Genomic DNA, 12,863 nt, shown 5'->3' with positions numbered 1-12,863 from the left:
ACCGGCATAACTCTTGCGCACAGTTTGCGCGTTGCTTGCTTGTGTTGCTTGACCCCGCCCCCATAATATCAGTCGTTTATAGGCCACATATTAGGCACTTTTTTATGTCTATTTTTCAATGTTAATGAAAGTGACACCAAAAATAAGGGAACATCATTAGGAAAAATTGTAAATTAAGCAAGTTTCCCGTCAAGCCCCCCCCTAGCGCCGCCACTGATTAGCCTAATTCGTTTTGGCTTGTTTAGCAACTTATATTTTTCATTCTTGTTTTCTTCTGAAACCGTTCAAAATTGCCTATAGGCTAGTTATTGTGTTTATTGTTTGTACATTATAACATTTTGCTTTATTTACCGGTGTTATTTATGAATGTAATAATGTGGTTTCTGCTTATCTGTGTTTAACCTAAAACTACAACGTAACATTAATGTAGACCTACATCCCGGCATCTAAATATGATTTTATAATTCTATGCTATATAGACCTACCACATTACCCTCCACTGGGTGTAGAATGAGCAGCAATAAACTACATTTGGGCATTTTATAATACTTCTGTGGATATTTTGGTGAAAGTAACTCAAAAGTAGTGTAACGCATTACAATTCAGAGACAGTAATACTGTAATGTAACTAATTACTTTCAAAACACAGTAACTAGTAATATATAACGTATCACATTTTGGAAGTAACTTGCCCAACTCTAATTATTTGTCAGAACACCGGCAGCTACATCTGTCCTTTGATATTAATGTGCACCGAAAACAATGTGTAGCCTCACCGCACACAGAGCGGCTGAGATAAAGTAACCTGTGCTTGACATTATAACATTATATGATTATATATGAAACAAATATATGACAATATATTGCAATTAATTCATGTTTTTTATGGTTTTATACAATTACAAATACAGCCAGGGGGTACATTAGGATAAACAATAATACATTAATAATAATAATATCAAAGGATATTATTAAAAACAAAATGTTTACAAATCATACATTTTACAGCGTTCGTATTTTTCAAGCATAATTTATATATATATATATATATATTTGAGCTTCTGTCTCTAAAATTAAAATGAATTTATATATCCATATTCATTCTTTTCATTTGTGTCTGCGGTTTTAAACACGATTGGAGCGCGTGTATTTTGGCCACGCCTCCTCACCAGCTGACAGCGCGCGTGACGCACTGTGCTGACTTCCTAGCGAACAACACAAGCGAGCGGAGCATCAGAGTAAAAGTATGTGAATTAACGGTAAGTGTGTTTATGAAACTACAGCCGGTGATCATGTCCCTCTTATGATCTGGTATCTGTGTGAATGAAGACTTTGATCCGTACTTCCGGTGTTTTTGTTTACCTTCTGCTATAACAGTGTATCGTTAACAGTGTAAAAGCACCGCTTGTTGTTTTAAAAACGGTGCTATTATGTGCTGAATATTAATAAATAACAAAAATAATTATAATGCACATGTTGACAGATCTGGGTGTCCGTTTAAATGGGAGGTTTCTTTGTGTGGAAAATATGTTTGACAGTACAAAGTTAAATACTATGTCATAAAAAGAGATAAAATGTGTTCAAAAGGGCAATGATTGTTAGGTCATTGTATTTTATGGATGTCAAGTCAGTTTATTTGTATAGCACTTTTCATAAAACATGAAAAAGTGCACATTATTGACATTGTCATAATTATATAGGTGTTAAAGAATAGGCTAATCATAGAATATTGCCTTCAGAAAGTGTGCATCAGAGAAGTTTTCATTATTAATAATATTATTTTATGGAAGTACTTTCTGTTTTGCATGCAATCTGTTTGGGTTTGAGATGTCCAATTAATAAATTAAATCATAAGGATTCATTTGAAAACCTTACATTACTGCATTAGATTATTTAAGTTGTCACAATACATAATAATCACGTTTTATTTTCTAATGGAAGTATTTTCTGTTTTTATGTGGTGTGGTGGGTGGGTGTGTGTGTGTGTGTGTGTCTCTTGGATGCTCAACCACACACACAAATACATCTCTGCTCTTTTCCCTTGAGATTTTATAGTATCTGAGACTTTATCTAAGAATAAAATGTGTTGGAATAATTATGTTTTTGTGCTCTTATGCTTACCAAGACTGCATTCATTTGATAAAAAATACAGTAAAAACAGTAATATTATGACGAAGACTGCATTATTTGATCAGACATACAGTAAAAATAGTAATATTATGACCAAGTCTGCGTTATTTGATCAGAAATACAGTAAAAATAGTAATATTTTTGGTCAAAACTGCATTTATTTGATCAGAAGTACAGTAAAAACAGTAATATTGTGGCCAAGGCTGCGTTATTTGATCAGTAATACAGTAAAAACAGTAATATTATGACCAAGGCTGCATTTATTTGATCAGAAATACAGTAAAAACAATAATATTGTGGTCAAGGCTGCATTTAAATGATCAAAAATACAGTAAAAACAGTCATATTGTGAAATATTATCACAATTTAAAATGACTGTGTCTATTTGAATATATTGTATAATGTAATTTATTCCTGTGATCAAAGCTGAATTTTCAGCATCATTACTCCAGTCTTCAGTGTCACGTGATCCTTCAGAAATCATTCTAATATGCTGATTTGCTGCTCAGTTCTTAATATTTTCAGTGTTGCAAAAAGTTGTGCTCTTTTAGCACCAGTAATTTTGCTGTGTTTCTCTCCACAGGTCATTCCTGAGCTCAGAGTTCAGGATGGAGGACCTAAAGGGGCAGGAGTTTTAGGTAAGATGTACAGTGGGGAAAAGATTGATTTGATCCCCTGCTGATTTTGTAAGTTTGCCCACTTACAAAGAAATGAAGGGTCTGTCATTTTTATGGTAGGTTTATTTTAACAGACAGAGACCAAACAATCTAGAAAAAACACATTATATAAAGGTTCAATGTTCAGTTTATTTATAAAGCACATTTAAAACAACTTTAGTTGACCAAAGTGCTGTACATAAAGCATAAATCTAATTACAGCATTTGAAAAATGCACAGACCTAATCGCTTCGTTAGGACTGCATAGGCTTAAACACACCAGTAAAGTCCATATAAGCTTAAATCAGCCCAATCACCTATCATTAAAAGTATGTGAGAAAAGATGTTTTTTTAAAAGACATTTAAATTCAGACACCGTAGAAGCAGTTCTTATAGATAGAGGCAGAGTGTTCCATAATTTGGGACCAGCAACAGAGAAGGCTCTATCTCCCCTACATTTTAGTGTAGTTCTGGGAACCCACAACAAATGTGTAGTCTGAGATCTGAGTGATCTGACAGGATTGTGAACAATAAGCAACTCCGAAAGATATTGAGGAGCAAGACAATTTATAGCTTTGTACACAAAAAAGCAACATTTGAAACTCAATACGGTACTGCAACGGTTTCCAGTGCAGCGAGCGTAAGATATTTGGTTAGAAATTGATTTGCATTTCAGTGAGTGAAATAATTATTTGATCCCCTACCAACCAGCAAGAATTCTGGCTCCCACAGATTGGTTATGTGCCCATGTGGAACACAGATTAGTCCTGTCACTTTAAGAAGTTACTCCTAATGTCAGCTCATTAGGTGTACAAGACACCTGTCCACACAATCTGTATCTTCCTTTCCAACCTCTCCCACCACCCATGGGCAAGACCAAAGAGCTGTCAAAGGATGTCAGAGACAAGATTGTAGATATGCACAAGGCTTGAATGAGCTACAAGACCATCAACAAGAAACTTGGTGAGAAGGAGACAACTGTTGGTGCGATTATCCGGAAATGGAAGAAATACAAAATAACCGTCAATCTGCCTCGTTCTGGAGCTCCGTGCAAGATCTCGCCTCATGGGGTAAGGATGATCATAAGAAAGGTGAGGGATCAGCCCCAAACTACACGGGAGGAGCTTGTTAATGATCTTAAGGCAGTTGGGGCCACAGTCACCAAGCAAACCGTTGGTAACACACTACGCTGCAATGGACTGAAATCCTGCAGTACCCGCAAGGTCCCCCTGCTCAAGAAGGCGCATGTACAGGCCCGTTTAAAGTTTGCCAAAGAACATCTAAACGATTCAGAGAAGGCTTGGGAGAAAGTGCTGTGGTCAGATGAGACCAAAATTGAGCTCTTTGGCATTAACTCGACTCGCCGTGTTTGGAGGGAAAGAAATGCTGACTATGACCCCAAGAACACCATCCCTACAGTCAAGCAGGTGGAAACCTTATGCTTTGGGGCTGTTTTTCTGCTAAGGGTACAGGACAACTTCACCACATTGAGGGGCAAATGGACGGGGCCATGTACTGTAAAATCTTGGACGAGAACCTCTTTCCCTCAGCCAGAACACTGAAGATTGGTCATGGATGGGTCTTCCAGCATGACAATGACCCGAAACATACCGCCAAGGCAACAAAGGAGTGGCTCGTAAAGTCACGGAGTGGCCTAGCCAGTCTCCAGAGCTCAATCCTGTAGAACATCTGTGGAGGGAGCTGAAACTTCGAGTTGCCAAACGACAGCCAAGAAACCTTATAAAAAGGATTTAGAGAGGATCTGTAAAGAGGAGTGGATCAAAATCCCTCCCGAGATGTGTGCAAACCTGGTGACCAACTACAAAAAAAGTCTTGCCTCTGTGCTTGCCAACAAGGGTTTCTGCACCAAGTACTAAGTCATGTTTTCCTTGGGGATCAAATACTTATTTCACTCACTGAAATGCAAATCAATCTCTAACCTTTATAAAATGTGTTTTTCTGGATTTTTTGGTTGGTATTATGTCTCTATACGTTAAAATAAACCTACCATAAAAATTACAGACCCTTCATTTCTTTGTAAGTGGGCAAACTAACAAAATCGGCAGGGGAACAAATTAATATTTTCCCCACTGTACACAGATGTAGTGTGCACTGTGCACACAAAATAGACTTTATTTACTTTATTCAAATGTGTGTTGACCAGGGATTATTAAACTAAAACTGAGACAACAAAAAACTTTTTGTTACTTGAAATAAAATAAGCGTTAAAAACATTTCAATTTTTTTTAGTTTAAATTGATTTACCAAAATAACTGAAATGAAAAAATAAATATATATATATATATATATATATATAACTAATAAAATGACAAAAACAGACAATACAATTACTAGAACTAGAAAAACAGAAAATGTACAAATAAAAACTAATTCCAAACATTGATAAAAAACTATATTAGGAACTCAATTATAATACTTAAAAACTAACACTGGTGTTGACATTTCTTTAGTTTTGTGTTCTTTAGTGTTGATATTTTATTTCATATTTGAATTTTTTTTAATGATTTTACTCCCGGTTGTTTCAGGTATTCATCTGGAGGGGCCGTTCATCAGTGAAGAGAAGAGAGGCGCTCACCCTTCGAAGTTCCTCCGCACTTTTAAAGCAGGTGGCGTGGCCAACCTGATGGAGACTTATGGGTACCTGGATAATGTCGCCATGGTAACCCTGGCACCAGAACTAGCCAATAGCGCGGCAGCAATCCGTGAACTGTCAGGAAGAGGCATAGCAGTGTCACTTGGTGCGTATGTAATTTCTTATTTCTTATTTTATTTCTAACTAATTTCTCAACTGGCTGAGCATTTCTAAAGTGTCTCTCTGTCCAGGTCACTCTATGGCTGATCTCTCTCAGGCTGAAGAGGCTGTGCAGCATGGAGCCACGTTCATTACACATTTGTTTAATGCCATGTTGCCTGTTAGTATCACACACACATTAATAGAAAGGCATACACACACATATGCACATTCAGTAATTAGCAGGTAATTGCATTAGACCACATACTGTAAGTTTGTGCACACATATACATGTTTAAAATAACATCATATTCCTAGTACGCTACCGTACCATGAAAATAAATCAATGTAATCATTTTAAAACATGAATATGCATACTATGAACGATGCATGCTATTTTGTTTTGTTACAGTTTCATCATCGAGACCCAGGCATTGTGGGATTGCTCACAAGTGATCGTGTTCCACCAGGTCGGACGGTTTACTACGGTATGATCGCAGACGGGATACACACACACCCTGCTGCGCTGCGCATCGCACACAGAGCTCATCCCGCAGGTATTCACAAACACACACAAAACTACAAACCTGTACATAATACTGATTATATATGACAATACAAAATAGTTTAATGAAGTGCATGTCAGGTTTTCACTGTATTAAAGTTACTCTGTGTGTTGGTGGCAGGGTTGGTGTTGGTCACTGACGCTGTGATGGCGATGGGTCTTCCTCCCGGTCGACACACACTCGGACAGCAGCAGATAGACATCCAGGGGCTTCACGCTTACGTCGCAGGTCTGCGTCATGTTCTGTCTGCTTTCAGTGTGCAGCAAGTTAACCCAGATGCATCTTAAATTTGGTGACAAATTGTTTGTATGTCAGTTGAAGCAGTGTTGAATTTGACAATTTCTATTTATCTTTTTTTATTTTTTAGATAAATTCGATTTAGAAAGTGAAAGGCATTTCAAACCATACCGAAAAGTTTGAGTAAAATTATTTGTAATAATACTGTTGCTGATTGTAGGGTTGTTTTAGAGCGTTTTTTAATTATTTAGTCTAATTGTTTGAATATTATGTTACTATTGAATAACAAGGTGCAGAGTTAAAACAGATATAAGTTCGGGGTATATTCATAAAGAAAAATAACAGTTTTTTTAAAGAATATATTTTAAAATGTAATTTATTCCTGTGATGCAGGATTACTTCAGTCTTCAGTGTCACATGATCCTTTGCTGACTCTTTGATGAATATAAAGTTCAAAAGAACAGCATTCATTTGAAATAGAAATCTTTTGTAACATTATAAAAGTCTTTACTGTCAATTTTGTTCAATTTAATGTGTCCTTTCTCAATTCAAAGTATTTCTTTCTTTTAAAAAAAAAAACTTCCTGACCCCAATGTAGGTGTTTTGAGTTGATTAGCTGATTGGCATGATTGGCACCATATTCTAATTTGACTATTTGAGATAGTGAATTGGTGGGTTTTTGTTAAATGTGAGCCAAAATCATCACAATTTAAAGAACCTTAAACTACTTCAGTCTGTGTGCATTTATTTAATACACGAGTTTCACAATTTGAGTTGAATTACTGAAATAAATGAACTTTTCCACGACATTCTAATTTATTGAGATGCACCTGTATATGAGTTTGTTTCTTAATCAGAACAGATTTGGGGAAATTCAGCATTACATCACTTGCTCACCAATGGATCCTCTGCAGTGAATGGGTGCCCAACATGCCTTAATGATGGATTTGATTCTTACAAACACACATATTTTCACTACACCAGACATTAATGATGGACTGGAGTGGTGTGGATTACTTGTGGATTATTGTGATGTTTTTATCAGCTGTTTGGAGTCTCATTCTGACGGCACCCATTCACTGCAGATAATCCATTGATGAGCAACTGATGTTATGCTACATTTCTCAAAATCTGTTTTGGTAAAAAAAACTAACTAATTTACATCTTGGATGACCTGAGGGTGAGTACATTTTAAGCAAACTTTCATTTTTGGATGAATTATTCCTTTAAACTCATACACAATATTAAAAAAATATCATGCACATTTAATGTGTTAATAGCATATGCCACAGCATTGCCACATTTGCTGCGATTTCCTTATGTCATCAAATGTGATCCTCCTTGTTGGAGAATATACTACATATACTAGAATATATGAAGATCTAACTGCGCTTTTTGGGGGTTATTAGCAGTTAAATATTCATATTATTGGAAGTTAAAATAACTCTTTTCTATTTGGATGTATTTTAAAATTAATTTTAATTTTTAAAAGTTAAAGTTGGAATTTTTAAAATGTATATTTTATTTTATTTATTATTCGTGGTTAAGGCATTATTGTGTCCGCTGGATAGATGTGTTCACAATAAAGTGTTTTTGATATGAAACGCAGTTATGGGTGTTGTTTTGTAGATTTCATAGTGCTTGATGACACACTGACACTCAGGGAAACCTACATTGCTGGACAGCAGGTCTGGAGGAAGTGACATCATCTGGAGGACTGTCTTCTGCTGGGATCCTTAAGAGTTTTTTGGTTAGAATGTGTTATTCTCATTAAATTGAATTCTATTGATTGATTCCAGAATATAAAAAACTACTCCATATATACAAATATTTTTATTACTATTATGACACTCTTTATGCTCATGTACTGTAGCAGAATGTATCTTGGGGCATTTAAAAAGAGCCAGAATCATTTTGATCACATACTGTGTGTGTATGGATTTTTAACACAAATCTAACTTGTTCAAATGTGAAACACAAAAGTAAAAAAAATCTCAAGGGTCCAGTTATTTCAATAATAACCTACATAATTCAATGCCCCCAATCTAATGTGAAACTGGACAGTTTAACCAACTGATTTCAATGTTTCTATTCTATTCTTTTTATTTGTTAACATTTTTAAGGTTTTATCATTTTTTCGGTAAAATAAAAATGTTCCTTTATTGATAAAAATTTATTTTTGTGAGTCTGATTGAGGAAGACGCACATATAATGGATGTATTAATGATATCCAGCTTACTTGAACTGATTATCTGTTTAATTAAATGCATCTTTAAAATTCAAAAACCCAACAATAAAACCTAACAAAGCATTCAATTCATATGTTTCGACAACACAACTTAATTAAACAATAACCTCAATCTCGCAATAAAAGCAGCTTCTATTAAAAAACATTGCTCAAGTTAATGGACGAATGGCTTGGCTTTCTGTTTTGCTCAAACCGAGTCAAACTCCTCTGATTTGGTCCTCTGAACAACGAATCCTTGTTCGGTCCTTCAAGTCAAATGCACAAGGTGTGTGTCCACCATATCAGTCTTCACCCCAGAAATGTTGAAATGAAGACGCTGGTGTCCAGATTTAGAGTTGCATGCCACCAACGATCTGGAAAATACAGCACCTGCACAAAAACATGCGGTTTTATCTCTGGAATACATGACTTTGACATTACTCTGACAATTTGTGCCTACTATTTAAGTGTGTAAATGGGTTAAACCTCACCTCTCCGGGTCGTATGGTGCACTCCAGGGGCCTCTGGTGGAGCTCCAGGTTTGGGTAGGACAGAGAGACCCAGGAGAGAGTGGTGTGGTTGGGATGGAACTCAGGTGCATCATCAGGAGGGTAAAGAAACCAACGCTGGAGAACACAAGCACATCAGTATATAGACAGGGAAAATTACATCTGTGCTTAAGCTGGAAATAATACATTTGTATGAGTTTAGCATTCCACAGACCTTCCTGCCATAGATAACTTCAGAGTAGCCGGGACCGTGCCAGTGAAACGGGACACCAGTACCTGGTCCTGCAGCGGAGAGATGTAGTTTACCCAAAGATGACAATTTGCTGATAATGTATTTATCCTCAGACCATCCAGGATGTAGATGAGTTAGTTTCTTCCTCGGAACAGATTTGGAGAAATTTAGCATTACATCAGTTGCTCATCAATGGATCCTCTGCAGTGAATGGGTGCCGTCAGAATGAGAGTCCAAACAGCTGATAAAAACATCACAATAATCCACAGCACTCCAGTCCATCAGTTAATATCTTGAGGAGCGAAAAGCTGTGTGTTTGTAAGAAGCAAATCCATCATTAAGGTGTTTTAACTTTAAACTGTTGCTTCTGGCCAAAATAAGTGTCCATAATCCATAATAACGCTTGAAAAAGTCCATCGTCTGTTGTCCTCTCACATCAAAATCCACCCACATATTTGTTTAGAACTGTTTTTGCTTGTAAACGGTGCTTGATCTGTGCAGATTTCTCTCCTGATTCAGACAAGCTTATTTTTTTTCACTGGAGGAAGCGATATTATGCAATGGTTTAAAGTTAAAAACACATAAATGATGGATTTGTTTCTTACAAACACAGCTTTTTGCTCCTCAAGACATTAACTGATGGACTGGAGTGGTGTGGATTATTGTGATGTTTTTATCAGCTGTTTGGACTCTCCTTCTGACGGCACCCATTCACTGCAGAGCATCCATTGGTGAGCAACTGATGTAATGATAAATTTATCCAAATCGGTTCTGATGAAGAAACAAACATTACAACTACATCTTAGATGGCCTAATGATGAACACATTATACTATTCCTTTAATGGGTGAAAATGTGTGCACTCAAAAAAAGATTTAGCTGGATAGGAGAGTATATTTGTACATACCAGCAATCCCAAAGCTATATGCAGGAAGCATGAGTGGAAGAGAAAAAGGTGGTGCTTTATACTCCTCAAACAGAGAATGCCACTCCGTGAAGTTATTGTCCCCAAAGAAGTACAGCGTATCTGAAATAATGCGCACACATTATGAAATAATCATGTACAGTGGGGAAAGCTTGTAGAATGAACTGATTTGGTGTGTGTGTGCGTGTGAAAGTGAGAGAGCTGACCACTGCCCAGTGTGTCTTCAGGCTGAGGGGTCAACAGGAACTTCACAAACTCTTCAAACTGCACATCCACTGTTAAAAGACAGCGCAATAGAGAAACATGAACACTTACACTAACGTCGAAAGGTCTGGGGTCAGTATGATTTTACTGACCATGCACATGAAAAGACTGCGCAAATGTCAAAGTGTGCACATGCATCCACCTTTCCTGTATGAGTGTGTATTGGCTGTGCTGAGACGGACCGTTTTCCCTCCATACTCTCTCAACAGATTGGATTTGGAACACAGGCAACGGAAATTCTGAAACAACCAATCACAACACGGCACTGTTAGAAATGGAATCAATAGTCAGCTTGCTGACGATACAACCCTTTTTTTAAAAGATCATATGCAAATCCCATTAGCACTTCATTCTGTAGAGTGTTTTACCAAAGCATCAGGATTACAGATGTACAGTGGGGAAAGCTTGTAGAATGAACTGATTTGGTGTGTGTGTGCGTGTGCGTGTGAAAGTGAGAGAGCTGACCACTGCCCAGTGTGTCTTCAGGCTGAGGGGTCAACAGGAACTTCACAAACTCTTCAAACTGCACATCCACTGTTAAAAGACAGAGCAATAGAGAAACATGAACACTTACACTAACGTCGAAAGGTCTGGGGTCAGTATGATTTTACTGACCATGCACATGAAAAGACTGCGCAAATGTCAAAGTGTGCACATGCATCCACCTTTCCTGTATGAGTGTGTATTGGCTGTGCTGAGACGGACCGTTTTCCCTCCATACTCTCTCAACAGATTGGATTTGGAACACAGGCAACGGAAATTCTGAAACAACCAATCACAACACGGCACTGTTAGAAATGGAATCAATAGTCAGCTTGCTGACGATACAACCCTTTTTTTAAAAGATCATATGCAAATCCCATTAGCACTTCATTCTGTAGAGTGTTTTACCAAAGCATCAGGATTACAGCTAAATACTTCGAAATGTGAATTGATGGCTATTCACGAGCTCCCTTTAACCTCATTATATAATGTTTCAATTAAGAAGGAGGTGAAATATTTAGGTATCACAATTTCAAAAGATGTAGAGAGAATTGAAATGTTAAATATTGACAAAAAAATTGAAAAATGTAGATCAATTATGAACTCTTGGTTACAGAGCGATTCGGGAGAATATTGCTATCGAAAATTGAAAGTCTTTCCAGATTAATTTTCCCAGGTTTTTCATTGCCAATTTCTTCCAGAAAGATAAAAGCAATTAATAAACTTAATTTTGATTTCAAGGAAAAAGTATCACTATATAAGGAAAAATGATATAATAAGAGAATATGAGGATGGTGGGTTAAAGGCAATAGATTTTGATATTATGAATGGAGTACTTAAACTTAAATGGCTTCAGTATTTTATTAGAAATGAGCATTCATACTGGTTTGCAATTGCATCCAGTTTGTTTAAAAATTTGGAGGTATAAAGTTTTTTTTTTACAATGTGACTTTGAGATATCTAAAATTCCACTGAAACTGTCAGATTTTCATAAACAAGTCCTCTTGCATTGGAAAATGCTGTTTTAATTATAATGATTTTTGCACTAAATTTAAATTTTAAGTGTGCGGAAAAAGTTTATTTGAAAGTTAGTAAAAGTATTCCTTTACCATTCCTTAATATGTTAAAGGGGATTTTAACATACTCCACTATCATTCCCAAGATTGTTGATCTTAAATTAGGCTACATAAATTTTGTAGATGAGAAGTGTACTAATACGTTTATAAGAAATTGTCTTGTGCAGGAAAGCTATCCTGGTCCAACATCTAAATAGGAAATCAGTTAATGAATTTAGATACAAATATTAGTTATTTCCTCTTCCACCAAAATATAAAAAAAGTGCACTTTAAAATTGTGTACGATATTTATCCTGCCAAGGAATTTCTGAGATTAAGATTTAATGTGGATTGTAATATTTGTCAATTCTGTAATAATGATGTAGAAACTGTTGAACACTTATTTTTCCATTGTTATCTGGTTAATTCGTTTTGGGCTGAAGTATGTAATTGGATTAAACAAAGAATATCTATTTTTCCATCCATTACTTGGGACGTGTTGAAATTTGGAGTTCTTTTGGAGGACAAAAGTGTAGACTTTGTTGTAAATTGTTTACTCCTCATATTAAAATACTTTATTCACAAATGTAAAGTTCTGAAAACAGCACCCCAGTTGAATGTCTTTAAAAAGGAGCTTGCCATGTATACAGAGGTCCTGAAAATTATGAGAAGTGATAAAGCCAAGAAATTATTTGATTTGTTTAATACGTGTGATTTTGTTTAATCCCCTACATTGTTTGTGGTTGCATGAATATATTTTATTTTATTTTATTTGGATTAATGTCTTGTATGATGGTTTATTTCTCTGTTATAGTATGATTAATATGA

General features: G+C 36.1%; 2 protein-coding genes across 2 annotated transcripts in view; one reads left to right on the top strand and one right to left on the bottom strand.

The window, feature by feature from the left end:
- Positions 1–2,681: 2,681 nt before the first annotated feature.
- Positions 2,682–8,742, top strand: amdhd2 (amidohydrolase domain containing 2; the record flags this gene model as incomplete). The annotated part of the gene is made up of 6 exons (XM_016250873.1): positions 2,682–2,768; positions 5,333–5,545; positions 5,631–5,719; positions 5,951–6,095; positions 6,225–6,332; positions 7,971–8,742. Coding segments are annotated over 6 exons (716 nt in total), but the record flags the coding sequence as incomplete, so codon positions are not given.
- Positions 8,708–12,863, bottom strand: part of jmjd8 (jumonji domain containing 8) — an 8,464-nt gene continuing 4,308 nt past the window's right edge. The window contains exons 4-9 of the mRNA XM_016250888.1: positions 11,163–11,259; positions 10,963–11,031; positions 10,216–10,335; positions 9,292–9,359; positions 9,060–9,194; positions 8,708–8,958 (exon numbers count right to left, since the gene is read on the bottom strand). Coding sequence (XP_016106374.1) covers positions 8,878–8,958; positions 9,060–9,194; positions 9,292–9,359; positions 10,216–10,335; positions 10,963–11,031; positions 11,163–11,259 — 570 coding nt within the window. The 3' untranslated portion in view covers positions 8,708–8,877. The remainder of the gene's footprint in view (positions 8,959–9,059; positions 9,195–9,291; positions 9,360–10,215; positions 10,336–10,962; positions 11,032–11,162; positions 11,260–12,863) is intronic.

Source organism: Sinocyclocheilus grahami, unplaced genomic scaffold (assembly GCF_001515645.1).
Source record: "Sinocyclocheilus grahami isolate Dianchi unplaced genomic scaffold, SAMN03320097.WGS_v1.1 scaffold1012.1, whole genome shotgun sequence".
NCBI classification, from domain to species: domain Eukaryota; kingdom Metazoa; phylum Chordata; class Actinopteri; order Cypriniformes; family Cyprinidae; genus Sinocyclocheilus; species Sinocyclocheilus grahami.
This window is presented reverse-complemented; position numbering and strand designations above follow the sequence as displayed.